The 22,500-nt window shown below is 41.8% G+C and overlaps 1 protein-coding gene across 2 annotated transcripts in view; it reads right to left on the bottom strand.

The window, feature by feature from the left end:
* Positions 1-22,500, bottom strand: part of LOC128696574 (dual specificity protein phosphatase 10) — a 70,158-nt gene that overhangs the window by 20,836 nt on the left and 26,822 nt on the right. For both annotated transcript variants that reach the window (XM_053787909.2, XM_053787901.2), the window contains exons 3-4: positions 1,881-2,119; positions 932-1,079 (exon numbers count right to left, since the gene is read on the bottom strand). In XM_053787909.2, the coding sequence (XP_053643884.1) occupies positions 932-1,079; positions 1,881-2,119 (387 nt within the window). The remainder of the gene's footprint in view (positions 1-931; positions 1,080-1,880; positions 2,120-22,500) is intronic.

Here is a 22,500-nt window from a genome sequence, read left to right as displayed (position 1 = left end):
AATTTCAGAAATTGCTTTTAATAATCAAATTCACAAAGACAGCCAGAAATTACGTTGAAATATTATCATGACAAAAATTAGGAACCCGAAAGAAAGGAGAGATCAACGTTCTAAGAGAGGCTTCATACAGATAGAGTAGGAAAGGACAATGGGGGGAGGGGGTCCCAGAGATTTTACGGTGAGGGGAGCGAGCCAACCGGTTCTTGACAGGTTGATATTTGTACCCAGTGTGCTGGCGTGCTGGAGGGTGGCGTTAGGACTTCTGGGTTTAAGCGGATTTTATTCCCTTATGCAAGCTGATACCTGCTACTCCAAGATGACTACGACGTGAAAGCAAGCAGAACAAGAGAATGAATGATATGATGACAAAGTATAAATAACGTATATAAATAAGTATGCCATGGAAAACCAACGCTGCTTATTCAACGGTGATTAAATTGTTCAGGAACGCATTTGCCTTACAACAGGTTGGACAACAAATGGAATGGAAAGGAAGGGGAGGAGAGGAGGGGGCAATGAGGCCGTGAAAGAGAAGGAAGCGGAGAGAAGGGAAGTCCTATTGCGAAGAAGGCTAGGCCAGACCCTAGCTATGAGTCACTAACCGCCTGCTCTCCTCGCTGCACATTACCCTCAAGTCAACCCTCAATTATTCATTACTTTACCAGTGTGACTCATCCCCATTACTACACCGCTATGATTTCCCTACGTCCCCGTCCCCATCCCTCCTTCCTAAGTCGCCCCTACACTCAGGCCCTAATGGGAAATTATTTTATTAGCAGGATCACACGGGCCACTAATGGGAAATCAAGCCCTAACAGGAAATTATTTTATTAGCAGGATCACACGGGCCACCCTGCACTAGGGGTGCAGGGTGGCCTGTGATTCTTCCGCCAAACGAACCTACCCAAACAATGTAAAACGGAAGACTCACCAATGAAGTGTATAGCCTCGTGGAAGTATTGGCTCAGGTTCTGATGACCAGAATCCATAGCTGGGAGAGTCTTGTAGCAGATACCAGAGTTTTCGTGGTAACCGGGTACGTGTGAAGTTACGTTCAATACCCGGCTAATACCCAACGCCTGCAAAACCAACATGAATATAATTGATCAAGCTGTATCATGAAATTATAGGTGCTGTGAGACGAATGGTGCGAAAATAAATGGCGTGCTGTCATCAACAGGGAAAACACGTTGCAGAGCAAGCATTTACTGGGACGTTTCGAACTGTTCTGATTTTGACAAAAAAAAAAATCGTATATTGAAAGTTATGGGAATGAGACACATGCATACTCAATTAGGAATGACATAACCATCAGTGGCGAAAAGTCTCCATCAACATATGTCTTGATTGTGTATATTTCATTCCCACAATTTATTATTAACACACCTGTATTTGTACAGATCGAAAGTGTCGCAATAAACCCGTTCTGCAAATGTATTTTATTCACATTAGATGTGATTTACTACTTGCCAACCATATAATCATAAATTAAACTGCTAATCGATAAATTAATTTTGCAGTTAAAAAAGAATGATCTCAAGGTGGTTAAACTACTCACAACTAATGCTTGCAGCACATTAATTAATTACCCTAACTAGGAGATATCAAAACATTAAAGCTCGTCTTGATACAACTTTCAAAAACGTTCCGCACTATAACAGACAACTTTATGATTTACAAGATGTGTTTATGTGAATATACAGTATTTATAATCCACAGCTTATGTGTCTACACCCATTTCAAAAGAACCTCTACAGAGTGGGAACGGCTGGAGAGTATAACCTGCCTAGTACGGGCAAATAAGCCTACTGCAGTTTTCATGAAAGCTTCATTTTGAGGTTGACTGAGGGAAGGAAAGGGTTAAGGATGCAGGGCATCACCTGTAGTATCCTGAGATCTTGGGCGTCTCTGGCGTTGCCAATATAAAGAAAAGGCAGGACTTCGGAGGCTTGCGCTTGTTCTATGGCCGCCTCGTTGCCCGGGGAAGGCAGACTGCCTATAACCACGCCAGCGGAGCTGTAGGCGTCACAGCAGGAAGAGGACTCCACCTCGTCCCTAGAGCGCATCAAGGCGTCTTCACATAGCTCAGGATACAAGCGCTCGAATGCCTGGAAGCCTCCTGCAAAGGTCACAAAACTACATTAGAATTAAAAAAAAATTAAACAAGGCCTACTGGCTCACACTTGTTAGCAGGTGCTACTCACACCCACCCCTTCCCATTTATTAAATCTCAATATTATTACGTCTGTAGCTTTTGTTTATTAAGTGGCTTCAAAATGTAAAATATGTATGCTCAACAACGATACCGAGGCAGCATTGTAACCCGTGTCACAAGGTACCAAGTGCAGCCGTTTTTATAATATAAACCATCCACATCATTAATTCTAAATTACACAACACTGACAGGTTAAAATATACAGATTGCAAATCGTTGTCGTGAATTATTTGAAGATCTTGTGCAATACGAAGAGTGAGGGAGCAAGCCTAATGCCACGGATAAATTTTGCCCTGGGGGGCGAAGGTATTAAGTATTACGCAAGTTGTCTTATTTACACCCTGTCAGTATACATATACCAGGCAGTATTGGGCAACGCCACTCATCCTGTTAAGTGAACATGCAGCCATAAAGACGGTGTTGGGCAACTCCACTCATCCTTTGAGCAAACATATAATGAAGTTAGGCACTGTATCAATCACTGAAGGGTCGCAAATGCATTATATTTAGATTTAACAAAAAGGGCAAAAAGATCACTAACTTTAAAGTATTGTCAAGTTAGGTAACATCAGGTGTGAGAAACTGGAACAACTTGGATGCTAAAGCACAATGTTAAAGCACAATATGAGGAATTAATCTCTCTCTCTCTCTCTCTCCCCTTCCCCCTCAACACACGCTCTATATTGACTCTCCCTATACACCAAGGATATTTTTCGTACCATCTCTGTTTAACAAAGATGCACATTCTAACACAGCATGAACTATGTTAAAGTGACCAAGATACAAATACATATCTAGATAGAGGCAGAAGAAAGTGGTGAATATCACAGGTGTTTGGGAGCCTAGCATGTGTTGCCTTGTGACAGGTGTTCCCAGCTAGAACCTCACATGCAATTACCACCCCACATTTGTTTTTCTCCGTCCCCCATTACTGTCTCCTTTCTACTTCACAACCTCCATCTCACCCTAAACAAGCCCCATCCACCTCGTAGATGTCTTCCTGTCTCCTCTGAGTTTCCATACTTTCGCCAGAACTAGTGGGAAACATAGCTTCCATCCTGTCATTTAGACTAGGATAGTGTGAAGTGAAGAAAACTTTAGAGGGGGGATTATTTACCCAGGAGGATTCTCTATCCCTAGAGTAAGACCCACAATAGCCGACTAACACTCAGGATACATATATATATTCAATGCTACGCGTACATGAACAGTAGGTATAATACGATTTGCTCATATGCCTCTCATCACCTGGGATCTGATCCAGGGTTCTTTCGTTTGTGAACCGAACGCTCAACCTCTGAGCTAAAGGTAAAGGAACCACATGATTACGTGAAAATGATATGACTGGTGTAATCAGGTGAGTGAGTCAGGTGAGGTGGTAGAGGGTTGACCACACCTAGCATGTCTCTACCACTCTGTAAGTGACACTAGCCTACACCTGACGTAATGTGACGCCCCCACCACAAGCTACCTTCCCCTCCCCCCTTCTCTACCTCCAAACACTACCCTCTCCTCTCGTCACCAGGAATAGGATTCTTCCACCTGCTGATGCTCCTGCTACAATAGGTAGTGAGACAGTAGACAGCAACCATCCTCAGAGGTACCACCCTCCTCTCAATAAGTGTGCAAGGGAAGCCAGTTGAACATTTTGCACTCTAGCGATATTGTTGGACTTTTGTCTCAAACACGTAAGTAAATGGACACACATATGCACCATAGAAACCATACCACGGGTGGAGATAGAACCCGCGATCATAGTCTCAAAACTCCAGACCGTGGTATGGTTTGTTTGCAATCGTGTCATTACGATTTCGTGAGTCATGCACCATAGACAACAGACACATTAAGGTATTACTAACAATAGTTACGCATTTACGATAGCAGGCAAGTCTTATAATTTTCTACTTACTTTCAATATACACTCCGCTCTTCTGTAACAATATTCATTCTTGTAATATTTCATTCTTATGAGGCCTTGTCTGAGACCGAGCCGCGGGGGCAGCTATGACCCCCAGAACCATTAACACCTATATCCATTTACCATCCAGGTGGGAATGGGGCTAAGTGATGGCCGTGTGCGGTTTGGGCAGGATAAATCTGTGAATTCCTAAACTAAAACTGACAAAGTTTTGTGATGTTATTGGTTATTACTACAAGAAACGCTTCCACAACTCCTGTTGTGCTGGTCAATTTCTCTGCAGACTAATTTGGCGTCTCTGGAGTTTGAGATAGTTGTAAGTTTCAGTTATAGTGTAGGCACTGCTTAAATCATCCTGCATGTCAGTACACATATTAAAAGTATGAGTTAAGCAACGCCTGCCATACACAAACTCTCGCAATCAACACGTGAACTTCACAGATGCCGACTTAAGTCATCAGAGAAACTGACCAGCAAAACGAATACTGTTAAGCATCTGTTTTATTGTTTCTGGCATGTTTATGATTTCTTGCTGCCCAAACCGCACACAGGCATCACTGGGCCCTACCCCTACAAATAGCACTTGACCTTGATCCACTACATGTACTACGTAAACTCCGGGTCTGTGTATTGGACTGATAAAACGAACTAAAACTCTCCGTAATAAATCTAATCCCGCATTTGTATCCTAAATTATAATGTAAATAAAAAACAAATTAAATGAAGTTACATATCTATGTAGTGCTAAGCACATGGCAGGTTCATTCACTAAACTGTTGCTACACTAAAATCCAACCACCTTATTTTTTTTCTATAATTACGGTCGAAAAAGCATCGGAATGTTATTAACGATTATAACTGAGAAACCACGGCGCCCCTACAGCCAGTTAACGTAAGCTCATACAACCTGCCATTCATTGTGATGCAGCCCATGTAGAATGACAGAGATGGTTATTAAACGACCTTAACTTAACCAGCTCTAAGTGCAACGCTCACGCACTCGCCCTTCTGGCCGGAGACAACAGGGACTAAATGAAAGACGCCTCCTTGTTATGCAAGGCTGCAATGCTCACTTGGAATGCTTGAAGGAGGCAAGTGATGTATGTCGTAAGACAACCTTGGTCCGGGACTACCATATCCCTTATTATAGTATTCACGATTTAACTTTTTTTCCCATTAAATGCGTTAATTATATCATGTATATGAAGAAAAATAAAAAAGTTTACAAGTTCCCCCTAAAACAATGAGAAAAAGCAGACTAAAAAAATATTCAAACTGGGGATTTTTTTTAATTAAGTATATTTCTAAAAGTATATGTATGTAAACAAACAAAGAGCAGGAATGGTTTGGAGTACAAGGATGCGAAGTAATACAAGCTAGGTAGGTAGGGAAGAAGCAGGATTCCCCGCACCGTTTACGGTGTTCCTTGTGACGCAGAACGCCATCTCCAGGGATGCCGTGACGTCATTAAGTCTTACACCCACTAACTTGAGATTGTTACTACACTTGGTTTAATGTTTCACCATCCAGCTTGCATTTCAAACACGCTACACAAAAGCATACTTATGTCTTATTCAAGAATTTGAGAAAAAAAAATCGGAAATACCTGGGATTTTCAAGACATCAGTTGTAATAAAGTTGGTAGAATTACCGACAACATGTAAAGTAAAAGGACACAAGTGCAACTAATGTGACATTTATTGTGGCAACGTTTCGCTCTCCAGGAGCTTTATCAATGGCTTGATAAAGGTAATGGCTTGATAAAGCTCCTGGAGAGCGAAACGTTGCCACAATAAATGTCACATTAGTTGCACTTGTGTCCTTTTACTTTACAAGACATCAGTTCATACATAACAGGACGAATTTGTTTTATTAAATGGAAACAAACTTGGTTAATGACTTATGCCACCATTATTGTGACAGTCTTGAGTATCCTTTAGGGACGAAACAGGCTGCCAATACTCAATCTTCAACGAATACTAATTAATAATGATATAAACCTTTGTAACTGATACCGACAAATTAGTTAAAAAAAATGAAGCAAACACTAGGATATATTAGAAATCGTCTGAGGACCGAAACGTTTTCTAATAAATATGTCCTTGTGTTTGCTCGTCTTTAAAAAAAAAAAAAAAATCCTTCTTAGAAGTGAAATACAAAATACTCACAATGAAAACCAGACACACATTAAGTACACTAAGAGAGCTCATGAGATTAGAGGGCGCGAGGCTTTTCAAAACAATTCATTTAATTAAAATGGAATTAAAAGACCTTGATCAGAGGACTGTAGTGCTAACAATAGAATGTGAACGGCAAATACCAAGAACCTGGTAGATCAGGTCAACACTAAAAGGCCTGGTCGGTATTTCGTAATAAACTCAAGGTGGATGGGTTTCGATGACACGACTTCGTATAGAAAGAACACGTGAGAACAAAAATAAAGACTATTAGATCTACTGATCCATGTTACACCTAACATTCCTTACTTGTGTGTTGATCTAACAAAGAATAACAGTTCGGAGTGTTATTAGAGGGAATAGTTTATGATGTACAGGGAGTGTTGGGGGGGGGGGAGCACTATGTAACCAGCGGTAGAGTAGTTCGGTGGCTCCCGGACCTTGAGTTTAGTGATCTTGTGTGATGGAGTGAGTCACGTCCTCTCAACCAGCTCAACACCCCACTATGTATCGCCCTCACACTTACAACATCCCACTCAAACCTCAACATCCTTTACAAGTTGCCGAAACAACACAAAAAATCAAAATTCCTTTGAGAGAAGTTTCCTAGAAAGATGTGGAGGTGTGAGAGTGTGTATGGCAGCTGTTAATCAATTCCCAAGGGAAAAATCTCTGTAGGTCTTAAAAAACTAGTGCTGCACCAGTGTGGTAGAGCACTTGGCTCAGCTGACTGCTGGTGGGTGACTGCTTAGTGTGCGTGCGTGCGTGCGCGTGTACTCACCTAATTGTGGTTGCAGGGGTCGAGACTCAGCTCCTGGCCCCGCCTCTTCACCGACCGCTACTAGGTCCTCTCTCCCCCTGCTCAATGAGCTTTATCATACCTCGTCTTAAAACTATGTATAGTTCCTGCCTCCACTACATCGCTTGCCAGACTATTCCACTTCCTAACTACTCTATGACTGAAGAAATACTTCCTAACATCCCTTTGACTCATCCGAGTCTTCAGCTTCCAATTGTGACCCCTTGTTTCTGTGTCCCATTTCTGGAACATCCTGTCTCTGTCCACCTTGTCTATTCCACGCAGTATTTTGAATGTCGTTATCATGTCTCCCCTGACCCTCCTCTCCTCCAGTGTTGTCAGACCGATGTGTGTGTGTGTGTGTGTGTGTGTGTAAGAAATCACAATAAAACGCGCAAGTGTAAATATGAAAAAAATAATAGTGAAAATAGAAATAAAACCTGATCGCTTTCATGTACTTACACATATATTCTTTTGTTTTTTTTTTTTGGGGGGGGGGGGATAGGCATGTCTAAAATTTGCGGCTCGAGGTCATTTACCTCCAGGAATACTAGAGAGGCGGCAGTTTTGGCTGGTTCCTGATGGTGGGAGTAAGGTGTAGGTGTTGTGGTCCAGGAGTGTGTGAACAAGTTTCTCTCACCGCCGGCTGACCAATTCAAGACGACTTGGCCTCTATATTGTTAGCTTCCTATTACACAAGGTGATGCCTCATTTGGACCTACTGATAAATTTTGTCAATGTCCATTCTAAGCATTTTTGGCTATATTAATGGACTTCCATAATTAATATATATATATATTTATATATATATATATATATATATATATATATATATATATATATATTTTTTTTTTGGGGGGGGGTCCACCTCTGGTGTAAATTGTGGGACCCATAGCCTCGGAGAAGTGGATAAAAAGGCTTCAAGGAAGAATATTTGGATTTCTTCCTGAAGCCGTTTGAATATTCTACTTCCCCTACCACCCCATCTTTTCATATTTTTTTTTTTGCCAATAGGAATATTCTATTACATAATATGGTACAAAAGATTTAATTAAGAGATACATTGTTGATATAAAGGTGGCATATACGGTACATGTTACGTGTGTATCACCGATTATAAGGCGAAAATCTCATCCAGCTCCTCAGAGCTGGGGCGTGTGCCCAAAATACAGCAGGCATTACCCCTTTGAATAGCCATATATATATATATATATATATATATATATATATATATATATATATATATATATATATATATATATATATATATATATATATATATATATATATATATATTGTTTCCGCGCGCGCGTCTGCGTGTCTCAGCGTCTGCGTGCGTGCATCACTACGATTTTGATTAACCTGTGAATCATACGTCAGGTCTGCCAACCACGCACACTACAAACAGGTCTCAACCACGCACACTACAAACAGGTCTCTCAACCACGCACACTATACTCACAATATGAGCGTATCTCGTTTAGGTTTGCAAGTATTAGATGAATATAAACTCAGAATACCTAGGGTTTATATATATATATATATATATATCTTTATCTTTAACAATCAAAACTCATAGGCATTAAATAAGCAGCCAAATTTGCTCTTCCTGCGACGTATCGGTGACCATAATGTGACGAGTGGTTATTATTTTCACTTTTCACACGGCATGACAGCACGCCACACTAATTTTAAAGCCAACACATCGCTTCCAGAATACGCTCCAGGAGGCTAAAATACTTTCAGTGAGTTTGGTGTAACTGCGACCGAAATAACTTAAACCAAGCATGTAGTTGCCGTGCCGAACTCCACTCAAATATTCTTTTTCTGTACATTATGTATTTGATATGTACGAACAATTATATTTTGAAGTTTACCTTATTACCTACACAATGATAAAAATTCCAACTTGCCCTAAAAATTATAAACTAATTGGCATCGGAAAATAAACGAACAGCCTCAGAATTAAATAAGGTTTCATTGTAAACTAATTATTTTACAATGCAAAAAATCATGTTCCAACAAAACTAGAATGAGAACGAATCGTATTACACATTTTACACCAACTATTTGGTTAAGAAAAGTTGGGTAGCAGTGTAAATGGATTACCTGGAGTTTACCTGGAGAGAGTTTCGGGGGTCAACGCCCCCGCGGCCCGGTCTGTGACCAGGCCTCCTGGTGGATCAGCGCCTGATCAACCAGGCTGTTGCTGCTGGCTGCACGCAAACCAACGTACGAGCCACAGCCCGGCTGATCAGGAACTGACTTTAGGTGCTTGTCCAGTGCCAGCTTGAAGACTGCCAGGGGTCTGTTGGTAATCCCCCTTATGTGTGCTGGGAGGCAGTTGAACAGTCTCGGGCCCCTGACACTTATTGTATGGTCTCTTAACGTGCTAGTGACACCCCTGCTTTTCATTGGGGGGATGGTGCATCGTCTGCCAAGTCTAAGTCAAGTAAACTTGAACGCCATTGAGTTTTCGCCCAGACTCTCCTTGTCACTGCTAGGTTCCATGTCACTGCTAGGTTCCATGTCACTGCTAGGTTCCTTGTCACTGCTAGGTTCCTTGTCACTGCTAGGTTCCTTGTCACTGCTAGGTTCCTTGTCACTGCTAGGTTCCTTGTCACTGCTAGGTTCCTTGTCACTGCTAGATTCCTTGTCACTGCTAGATTCCTTGTCACTGTTAGGTCCCTTGTCACTGCTAGGTTCCTTGTCACTGCTAGGTTCCTTGTCACTGTTAGGTCCCTTGTCACTGCTAGGTTCCTTGTCACTGCTAGGTTCCTTGTCACTGCTAGGTTCCTTGTCACTGCTAGATTCCTTGTCACTGCTAGATTCCTTGTCACTGTTAGGTCCCTTGTCACTGCTAGGTTCCTTGTCACTGCTAGATTCCTTGTCACTGCTAGATTCCTTGTCACTGCTAGATTCCTTGTCACTGCTAGATTCCTTGTCACTTTCAGGTTCCTTGTAATTAGAAACTTTAATATTCAATCCTTAATCAGTGTAAATTATTCGTATACTTATGTACCAAAGTGCATGAGGTGTAAAGAACGTAATTAAATGAATCCATAAGTAGCAGCTGTGACGCAGGAAGACAAACTATTATACATGAACTTGGGTGTAACATACAACTAACTACTTATTGATTTCCAATGATGCCAAGAATTCATAATAAGCAACACCTTGGCAGTATGAGTCACCATGGCAGAAGTCCCACCTCCCCCACCCACCAAGAGGCTTCCCCTTCCCTTCTCAGGCATTAATCACAACACAACCGCCTCCCCCTTCCTCCAATCTAGACCTCCCCCTCCCCCTCTAAGCCTACCCCAGCCCTCCTTCTCTCTGACGTCATCCGCAGACTACTTATAGAATCACTTATCACCTTTCATTCATCGCTCATAAGAATATTTTTGTCGCGTCTTTCATGCTGAACTTACCTTTTAAAGCAAAGATTAATTTGCCAACATTTTGTCTGTAAGTCGGCAAACATCAGTCAAGAAACCAACAAATTAAGTCTACCTGGTTATAGTCATAGTAAATAAAATGATAAGTAGCATTCAAGTTACCTTTACTTATGTTGAGTGTGATTAAAGTATATTACAGTACTTATACTTTTAACACTGCTACTAAGCTTTGGTCTAAATTAAAACTGATTACGTGAACATACCGTATACCTGCCGCGCCATGCAATTATCATTGTTGAAAAATAAACAATTAATACGATTCATAACTCATCAAAAAGAGAGGAAGTCGCCTCCCCTTCTCACCTTTCCTTCTCATTTTTCTCAGTTTCCCCGTCTTATCTCCCCTCTCCTTTGCCATGTGCCGTACCCTCCGCCCTCATCCCCAGGCAGTGAGTCAGGAACCAGAGTAGACGTACGAGTACAAAAGCGAAGCCAAGACAAGTTTGAAAATACACCATAGCACTTGTTGGGAATGTCTGTCGCTGTTCACTACCACAAAATGTCTTCTCTCTCTTGGTCTCACTTTAAACACAACGCAAGGTCTTAAGGGAAGCCTTGAAACATGTTTGTTTTTTGTTTGCTTGTGTGTGTGTGTGTGTGTGTGTGTGTTTGAAAAGTGGAAATACTTGTACGAGACAGTGGCGAAGGCAAACTAAATATACAATTTCAGGCACAGATATAAGGGACAAGAGGCTACGAATCAGTGATGCCCATCAAAGGAGGAAGGGCCAGGAGCTAAGCCTCGACCATCGCTCTTGGTGGGGCCAGGAGCTGTGTTCGACCCCTACAACTACAACGAGGTGCATACACACACACACACACACACACACACACACACACAACACCGGTTAGGCTACTCTGATGACTAATCCACTCCCCCATACAATATTGAGCCTTATCTTCAGGTGATACAAGGACGTCTCTCCCCTCCTCCGTTCCCCTCACCTGTGACCAAACCCACACACACTTTCCCGCCAAAAAAAGGAGTGACATAGTATATAATTACAACTGTGCCCCAGTTGAATTACTCCAGTTTCAATACATAAATATTGTGATAAATTTATATTCTCCAAAGCATGGACCTTAAATTTCAAAATTTACCCTAAAAAATGAGAAATAAAACGAACCAGAACTGTATGAATACGACTGGGAAAAAGATCAATGTGGCCGGGGTCGTACGGAGCAAGTTTACGCGTTACCATGACAACGATGACGTCATAGCAGGGTGTCCTATTTCAGGGTCTATTGATCCTCAGGAGGAAGTGCACGACGAAGGCCGCGAAGGAGCACCCAAGATGAAACAATAACAAGTTATCTAGTCATGCAAAATACACTTCTACAATACGCAGAAACAGGTAAGGCTCCTACAATATAATTACTTACAAAAGCTCTTAGAAGCTTAGTTAAAGATTAAGAATACAAAATTAAATCAAAGTCTTCCGCAGCGTCTGACCCAGATTTGAAAGTTTCAGTACTGCAGGGAGGTGCTATGTGCCGTCACCGAAGCATACACCCGTTCTCATGTCCTTAAATGTTACTTAAGTGATTAATACACCAAGTGCAACTCCAGTCTGTACTTATTACCCTCAAGTACTTCAAGTCCAAGGTCATCCAACTCTCACCCCTGCACTACTCTAGTACCTGCAACACTAAGCTGGCACTCTTGCAATAATTCAATACCCACACAACTCAGCTGGGCACCCTGGCACTAGACTACTACCTGAGGTCTCAATTTGGATGCCACATTATAAAGTAGGCTATCTAATCGTTGTCTGCTGCACGCAGGCCCTTATAGCCCTTCACGCAGGCCCTTACAGCCCTTCACGCAGACCCTTATAGCCCTTCACGCAGGCCCTTATAGCCCTTCACGCAGGCCCTTATAGCCCTTCACGCAGGCCCTTATAGCCCTTCACGCAGGCCCTTATAGCCCTTCACGCAACTGCCACCTTTGTTCACTATTACCTGTATTTATTGTGTTAATGCTACCACTACTTTTCACTGGGTTTACTTCTCACGGTATCTCTCAATCCAGTAGTTATTCTGGTGCTCAGTGTGTGTGTGCTGATTATTACTGCTCTCGTATCCGTTCCATAAGTACTCTAGTGATTTGAGAGGCGGTATCAAGTAGGGGTAAGACCCATGTGGTATCCTGCCTGAAGAACCCGATCTGTGCTAGAGCGCGATCTAAGGTCTAACCTGTAGCTAGAGCGAGATTTAAGGCACGATCTGTAGCTAAGGTGCGATCTGTAGAGCCTGTCTTGTGATGCATGATCTCTGAAATGGAGGCCCCTGTAGGGCGCGGTGCCTCAGAGGTGTTGGTAGGGGGCGATAGTGTTGTGGTGATGGTATGGATGTTGTGGTAATATTGGTCAGTAAAGGTGACACCACTGCTGAAATATTGCTGACAGTAGTGACTGTGAGGTATTAATGGTGGCGGTGGTTGTGGTGGGGTTGCAATGGTAGTGGCGAAAGGGCATCAATACCCGAATAGTAGCAGTGTAGTTATGGTCTGGGTAGTAGTAGTGGTGGAAGGGCAGTAGGTGGTTGTGGTGGGTGACGGTGTAGTTCGTCTTTAAGATTATTATCCATCTGTGTTGCTTGGCCGCCACTGCGTCATACAATCACTGGTTATTGGGTCAGGTTACCTCCCTCCTTACAAGCAAACAAAATCAAACTGACTTGAACCAGCACAGTAATTCACCTCCTTACTCTTCGACAAAATCAAAGTACATCCCAAAAAAATAATATAAATATATCTATGCCTACAATTCTTTATAATATCATAGCAAAATAATTCTATGGCATGAGTAAGTTAAATGTTGGAAAGCCCTAAATGGAATATATATATATATATATATATATATATATATATATATATGTGTGTGTGTGTGTGTGTGTGTGTGTGTGTGTGTGTGTGTGTGTGTGTGTGTGTGTGTGTGTGTGTGTGTGTGTGTGTGTGTGTGTGTGTGTTCAATTAACATATCAGGAGCTTGCAATCTTGCAGAAAAATGGAGAAGTCCAAACAAATTTATTCAGAACGTTTTTGTTCGAATTCGAACAAAAAAAAAAGTTCCCATGAACGAATTTGCTTGGACTTCCTTTTGTGCAACATTGCAAGCTCCTGATATGTTGATTGCAACACGAAAGGCCTAGAGCTATCATTCAACTTCCCCCGTGGTTGTTTTGCGCACGCACACACACACACACACACACAATTTTATATATATATATATATATATATATATATATATATATATATATATATATATATATATATATATATATATATATATATTATAATAAATATATATATATATATATATATATATATATATATATATATATATATATATATATATATAGAGAGAGAGAGAGAGAGAGAGAGAGAGAGAGAGAGAGAGAGAGAGAGAGAGAGAGAGAGAGAGAGAGAGAGAGAGAGAGAGAGAGAGGGAGAGGGAGAGAGGGAGGGAGGGAGGGAGGGAGGGAGGTACTACCTCTGGAACTGTCCTGGGGACCCTCCTCCTCAGAGAAAAGAATAAACTTGCTTCAGGGAAAGCTCAAGGTTCTCCCTGAAGCCGTTTGAAAATTTTCTCCTACCACCCCCTATATTTAATATAAATTTTATTTAAAGACAAACTACACTGATAAAATACATTGACAAAAATACAATAAAGAGTAAAACAACACAGATGAAAACTCAGAGCTACATCTCAAATACTTTGTCCAGCTCCCTGGCGGTGGGCCTCGTGTCATAAGTTCTGGAATCTTTCAACACGTTTGTCTTACACTTTTGATCTTTTTTATAATCATTGGGGATGCTAAAAATATTTATCTGTTATCTTATTGTTTCATTATTGATGTTATCATGTCTGCTATTTTCTTCCTATCTGCCAAGAGAGGCTTTAGTATAACTACATCAAAATTATGTAATAGCGACATAATGGTAAATAAGACATGTGCAAGATCTAGGAATTTATGTTTAAAGTAAGTTTCGCTGATCAAAGGTGGGCGAAACATCTCTTAAATGGATGATACCGCTACATGTTGCATACGTGTCTTCGCAGTTCAAAATCTAATAGCTCTGGAAGCCATTTTGTAGCACCTCTTTTTTTCAATTCTGTGTAGTTTATCTACATATTTTCCAGGCGTGGACATCAATCTGCTCAAGTTCTCTTCATCGTTATTTCGATGACTATCGCAACAGCTTAATCAATTTAATATACAGTATAAGAGTTTGACGATAAGATACTGAACTTCTATTTTTAGCATTCTGTTGCTCTTCGTGTCCTTTATTCACGTAGCTTTTTTACAGTTTTGATAATATTAAATGCCAGTGGCACAGGCATATAATTTGAAGGTTCTTCCATCTTACCTTTTGCTTAAAGTCCATCATTTTTCATTTATCCGCCATCCTTTTGAAAAAAAAAAAAAGTCCGGGTCAAATAGCCTAGTTTCACTGCAAATTTTAAAATCCCATGTGATATCTTGTCTGGTTCTCTCGCTGTTTATCCCCTCAAGGGAGGTTCCTTGACGCTGGTGAGGGGCTCTTGATCTAGGGAATTGTATCTGTGCTCCAGTTCCCTGAGTTGAGCCTGAATACCTTCTATCCCCCCCCCCCACCTACAAGCGATGTATAATCCCTACGGGTTTAGCGCTTCCCCATGATTATAATCTTGCTGTTTATACAAATAAAATTTTGTTTCCTTTGGTTATTTAAGTTTGTTCCAATTCAACTGATTAGTCTTTATGCCTCTTTGAATTATGGTCTTTTCTTTTGTAAATAGACAAACTTCATATTCGTTTCACAAAATTCCTCTATTAATTTTCTGAACTTTGTTTTCCACATTTAATTTCCCTTTCAAACACTATTAGTACTCATTCTGACTTGCTTATTTTACTTATTCACTACCAAATACTCTTTCTTCTTCTCTCCTCTTATTGATAAGGTACAAAATATTAAATTTTGGCTTGTTGGTATGTTTAGTTCCTAGGTTGGGGTTTATATGTGTGAAATTTCTTAGTTTTGGCTATATGTGTAGAAGGAAGGCGGTAGAGGTAGGAATTAGGAGAAAGGGGTAAGGAGGGAGAATGAAGGGAAAAGGGAGGAAGGGAGGGAGGAAGGAAGGGAGGAGTAAGGGAAACGGGAATGGGAAAATGGGAAGGGGTTTACTCCCTATACACGGATCCTCACTAGTCAGTTCCAGGCCTTCCTTATCTTTCTAAGAATTTCAGGCAAGTTTTCTTTCAAATCAGACAAGTTTTCTTACGTTCAGTCTGGTTCCAATGACTGTTTCACATTAAATGTAAAAAAAAAAAAAAATAAATCTTTAAAATATACTGAACCTTAAGCTTAAATCTGGTAAGGCACACCGACTACCATTTCAATATTTCAAGGTAGTCATTATATTTTATCATATCACATGGAGGGGGGGTTGAGATGTAAGCAATGAGGGTGGCCCAACTGGCACGGGGCCGCCCAGGCACTCAGCTACTGACGTCAGAGCCACTCAAGACATGTTAGTGCCATCTCTCAATGCAAGATCACCGGGTGCAAACATAACAGGCCTTGTCCTCCTCGGCTGCCAACATTTACATACTATACCCTTCTTGATATACGTTCCATACACAGCTTTATAAATAGGTATGTAGGGGCCACAAGACTACGAAAGAGTAAAACCCGTTCGCGTCCAATTAAATGGAGAAGACACTCCAGCCCTGAAACCACAAACAGGTAAGCTCTATACCTTCCATTCTTCCCAACACAAGCTCTCTACCCTCCATTCTTCCCAACGCAAGCTCTATACCCTCCATTCTTCCCAACACAAGCTCTATACCTTCCTTCCCACATATGCACCACACCTGTTTCTTAAGGAATGTAAGCTACACATAGGTAGAAACCTGAAAGTTGATCTTTCACCCAGGAACAAAAGTTCACTTCCACTGACTAATAATTTATATACGCTATGGTTGTAAACAAGTGGAATGAGATTTATCTGGAAACTGACAGCTCTAATTTCTTTGGATGTCGTCGAGTCTTATAAAATGCACCCCGCTGGTTTAATTACCAGAATATTCCTCAATTCAACGATGTAAATACATTCAGCTTTCCTGAGTGATATCATCGGAATCCAGCAGCACTAATCAATATGGCTGGCATTTGCTCACTGGCTTTCCAGGACCTGTGACTGGCCGCTCTAGTAGTAGAACCTGCACATTACTACACACTAAAGTTATGTTAACGAGTTCCCCCCAGTCTAGTAGAACTCTCGGATGTATATTAGTCAGTCGGATCACTTCTTGGCACAAAATCATTTCCAGCCATTTAAAAAAATAAATAAAAAGTGTAATGTGTTGACATTATGACGTCAAGAGCGAAGCCTGTCAAAAGTCTTACTCCAGAATATTCTGACCAGGTCACATTTGGTTCATTCGAGATTTTATTTTTATTTTAATATTAGAAAAAAATGTTAAGCTTAGAGGGTTTCAAAGTTTTCTTAGTTCGCAAATTATTGGCGAGGAATAATGAACAACTGTATAAAGAAAATTACGTTCAGGGGAAAAAATGAATGGAGCCATTATCAGGCAGCAGGGGACCCAGAGTGATGAAGGACCTTGCAGCAGGAAGGAGGGCGGGAGGGAGTGATAGGCGGTCACGCTGCAAATTTGCACTACAGAAGAGTCATTATCAGTACATGATTCATTGCTAACGATCGGCGGTGGATGTTCATCGATTGCAAGACTAGCCGAGTGTTCATTCATACGAGCTGCTGACATAGCTTCAGGTAACCTTTCTGTCCACTGCCCTCCCCTCCCTCACCCTACCCTCATTCCTAACCCTACCACCATTCACTGATTCTCCCTTCTCCGCCATATTCTCATCCTTTCCTCACCACTTCCTGTCACATTTTCTTTTCTATTTCCACTTTTCACCAGTCTACCCGTGGCGATTCTCTATACTATCCAGCTACATTGGAAATTAACTCTTAAGCTTCAGTGGCTAATGAACCATAGCGGAATACAGGACGATATTCTCAGCCTGTAAGACTTCATTAATTTATGTATGCAACCCACCCATCCTGTGTAATGGAATGAGACAGGGAAAACATATGTGGTTCTTGTTCTACAATGTGACTGTCGTATAAAACAAGGTAGCCGCAAATTGCAGGTGTGCCCAATTTTGTTCGAAAAATATCTCCATACCACCTCCAGTGTCTCCCGTCTCCCAACACACTTTGTAGTGTGTATTTACTACGTGTCGACATGCTCCCTGGCATGAGGTTCAGAATTAGTGTGTTGGCGTGCAAGAGATGACTCACCAAGCCTTATTATATACCACTACTCGATCGTTGGGGGCCCAAAGACGCTTAATGCGGAACATTATTCTGGGTCTGGACGCCACGGTTATAGCCCTGCCAACTCAAACATGGCCACAGGCATTTCATCGCTCCGACAGAATTTTTAAATGTAACGTTGTTGACTGGTTGTAACTTGTTTACAGTACACAGGATGATGCAAATGCGTGAGGAATACGGCAGGATGGAAGGAGAGAGTGAGAGGATGGAGGGGGGAGGAAGGCCTGCAAATTATATTCAAATGGAAATTTTAAAATCTCAAGGCGAACCTATCACCTTGGGAATAGGAGGTAATTTGGATTAATACAAGGGCTGTGGTTCGTACATCAGTTTGCGTGCTGCCAGCAGTAACAACCTGGTTGATCAGACCCTGATCCACTACGAGGCCTGGTTTCAGACCGAGCCGCGGGGGAGCTGACTCCCGAAACCCTCTCCAGGTAAGAAGGGAAGCTCCTATTCATTGGATCAACAGTCCTTCATGGGCAACAAGGCACCCCTTAAATGGGGGGGGAGGCCTGCTGAGTATCTAGGCGCACAGCAGAAGCAGCAAGATAGTAATGGCACTCGAGAAAGTGTCAGCTGTACTCGTACGCCAGGCGAGGCTATTTCTGGGTGGTGTGCCCGGAGATACGAGGCCGGAGTGTTGCCAGCTTATCATGCACCCGAGGCTGCCACCCTGGGCATATTGACACTACCTAGGGTGATGTGAGTTAGAGGTCAGAGGAGGTTGGGAAACCTCATTTGAAGTGATCATAGGTAATGAGAAGTGGGAGCTTGTGAGAATTGCGGTGTGGGGATGAAGTTTAGGAGAGGACGGGGAATGTATAATAAAAGATAATCGTAAATAGGGGAAGGGTGAGGGTCTCCGCCGTGTAAACTATGTATGCTATTATGTGGGACTGCTCCTTTACCGTCTTCTAATATTTTACACCCTCCCCCCCCCACATTCCTTAACACTCCAACCTAGAGCCCAAGACACAAGTTGTGAAACACGAGCATTATGTTAAGGGGCCAGAGATGACTGACGTCGTGGTTAAGATATGCAGGATTGGAGGGAAGCCCAGCGGCACGCCATGACACCATCACTACAACCGTAACAGCTTTTTTTCGCATCAGCTGACTGAATCCTGCAGTTTCAGTCCTCTATGTACAGATATTTAGGGTGTTCTATACCTGAAACCAAAACTATTTCTAAAGAGATTAATATATGTATAAAATCAGTGCCCTAGACATACCATTTCTCAAGTGGGTGGATTAAAATGGAAGTTAGCCAAGAGAAATCGCAAGGAGGAAAATGAACAAGGTTTGAATGGGTGGGTGTTGGAGCCTAGTGACTCAGGCAGTCTAGGCTGTGACCCACTTCACTCATCTCTTATGTTTACTCACCACAGACTTCTACCAACACCACAAACACTCTTTTTACTTAACTTCATGTTTATATACGAGGAGTGTGTTAAATATACAAAAAGATTGTCATGTTCATAGATGTCTCTCCCATAACCACTATTTTTTAAACACAGGGACCAATTGTTGGTATGTTTATATCATTTAATATAGTTATTTCTTAAGTTGACGAGTTATCATGGAAAAGCTGTTAAATCCGGAGATTATGAAAAATATATGGAGGTAATGGCAGGACAGACTAATTTTAATGTATATTTGACAAGACGAGGTATGAACATTTTCATTACCAGCCACACATAAGTAGTATAAAATGAATGATAAAATCTAACGCCTATAAAACATTTGGCGGTGATTATAAATAAACACGGAACAATTTATCAGCAGAAAACCATAAATGTAGCGACGAGAAACTTATAGCTAATTTTAAATTGCTTATATGGATGCCAAAATTTGTAAATAAATTGTGTTCGGCACAAGTTAAATAAACACTGAAACTTGTGACTATATGGTACAGGTGCCCACACCCTGAAACACATAAAACAGAAATAGTTCAAGGACATACAATAAAACAGATGTCAGAATTGTGAAATATATATATGCTATAAAGGTGCTAGAGGAATTGATATGCATAATATATGATAGCTACATGTAAATAAACTTATCAGATAATTTCGAAAAATGGACTTCTTGGTGCCAGCATAAGGAATAAGTTATCATGGCTACGTAACTACGTATGAAGCAATGTAGAAGGCATGTTGGAAATGATAAATAGCTGGAAAGAAGTCACCTAAGAAACGGTTTTATAATGGTAGCTTTTTTTATTATTTTAGGCCACAATAGTGACGGTAAGAATGGGGAGGGTAAGGACTCGGGTAGAACTGAACAATGAAAGATTTTGGGTAGCCAGGAAAACAGGTAAAGAAAGAGGGGGGAGGGGGGGTTAAGTGGCAGAACAACTCTGGGTGAGTTTTAAAAGGGTGGCTTTTGTCAGTGACGAATGGCATTCCTCAATCGTAGCATTAAGTACATTATAGACATGTATAAATTATGACTACTCAACGAAGAATAACCCAACTAAGCCAAATAACATATTTTCATTGTGATCTCCAGCATACCCATCCTCCCTTAGCCCTCATACCCCAACTCCCACAGCTGCAGATTTCATTGCCATGGGATGGTTGATGACGTCTGCTGCTGCTGTCACTTGCCCACTGCCCCATTCTTATGCTAATGTTATGCACGCAAGCATTCACTCTCCCCTTCCCCTAGCTGCAATACAGTTTTACCACAGTTTAGCATACAAGCCTGTGTTGCATATACGAGATGTTTCATTTATCAGGTAAATTTATGTGTATGCATATATTTATATCAGAGAAAGAGCGAGCGAGCGAGAGCGAGAGAGACGAGAGAGAGCGAGACGAGAGACGAGATGTAGCAATCACCGTGATTTAACCGTACAAACACGCTAGTCCAGTATCAATGGTGACCTTCACACAGTGATATTAACAGGAACCCCAAGGAGAGCCAACATCTACTCTCAAGATGCCAGGTCGCCAGCGGATGTTTAATGTATCATGTGGATGAATAACAGCAGCTTGGCAGCACCTTCCTCACTGGCCAGCCATTCATTCACTATATCCGGCCCTGAGTTAGAACCTTCAGTTCTCCCCCCCCCACCTACCCTCACCTGCCGGTCGAGTTGGTATGAGTCATAGACTGGGGTTGCATGTGCATTGTTATAACTTTTACTTCGTCGCTGCTGCAGCAGCACTGTTCTCCGCTTCCCCTCACAGTGCTGGATAATGTCAACAATGCAACACGTAGTGGTTTAAAGGAATTCCATCTGTGGTGGAAGGTAAGAGAGATAAGATAAGATTTCGTTCTGATTTTTAACCCCGGAGGGTTAGCCACCCAGGATAACCCAAGAAAGTCAGTGCGTCATCGAGGACTGTCTAACTTATTTCCATTGGGGTCCTTAATCTTTTCCCCCAGGATGCGACCCACACCAGTCGACTAACACCCAGGTACCTATTTGCTGCTAGGTGAACAGGACAACAGGTGTAAGGAAATGTGTCGAAATGTTTCCACCCGCCGGGAATCGAACCCGGGCCTTCCGTGTGTGAAGCGAGAGCTTTAGCCACCAGGCCACCGGGCCCCTTGGTAATGATTCTGGCGCTTGGAGCGTAGTGTTGCAGAGCCAGGATACATAGCTGAACAAATCAGCACACTCGCATATGTTATCCAGCACCCCTGGCGCCTCTCGTTATTTTGACTCTGGGCTGCATTTGCCAAATCAACAACATACACTCATCGTGGCTCGCAGCCATGTGGTGAGAGCAGAGAAAAATGAGTGGTGGTAGCTGTGGTGTGGCGATGATAGCGGTGAGTCATACGGCCTCACACATTCTTCCACACTGTGAGACTTCCACTCACAGCACCGTGTGCAGCCAACATTGTTTAACTAAAGCTGAGACATCATAGGGTAAAATGTGGCTCTCCAATAACATTTCTTGTTTGTGAAACAATTTCAAGACTAGTAAGAGTTATTTGAGCAGCGAGGGCTAGCAGCAGAGGTTTAGGTGTATGGGAATAGTGTGATCACAGAGCTGCATTACTTTCTCGTACCCACACAAACACACCAGTGAAGAGGCGGGGACAGGAACTATGAATCGACCCCTGCAACCACAACTAGGTGAGTACACACACGCAAACACACATACCACTTAGCAAAAAAAAAAAAAAGTAGGTACTGGGTGTTAGTAGCTTTTTTGCAAGTCGCATCCTGGAAAAAATTACGCAAATAGTGCAATGGCTTTTGTAAAATGTGCTAGAATATCCAGTCCTGTTGGAAGGATAATATAAATATTGTACAGTGTGTTCCATCTGTGTTAGCACACAAACTGTCTTCAAATTCACGTTAATGTGTAAAAAGATTTTCTAATTCTCTGTTCAGTATATTGTACGCTCTTCTCCAAGACTATGGGTCGCCAGATAATGTAGTGTACGCACACGTACATGCACTTGCACGCACACACGAGCTAAAACTCAACTCCTGCAGCCACGTAGGTGAGTACTGTTTTGGGGGGAAACTTTTGTACTCCCCATTACACTCGTGTAAGATCTGTTTAGCGTGCTCTGGAAAGGCGCCGCCATTAGTCAAAATTACTGAATCTACTT

This window comes from Cherax quadricarinatus, chromosome 31 (assembly GCF_038502225.1).
Source record: "Cherax quadricarinatus isolate ZL_2023a chromosome 31, ASM3850222v1, whole genome shotgun sequence".
Classification (NCBI taxonomy): Eukaryota; Metazoa; Arthropoda; class Malacostraca; order Decapoda; family Parastacidae; genus Cherax; species Cherax quadricarinatus.
Note: the sequence above shows the minus strand (reverse complement) of the source record. Positions and strands in the feature narration are given on the sequence as shown.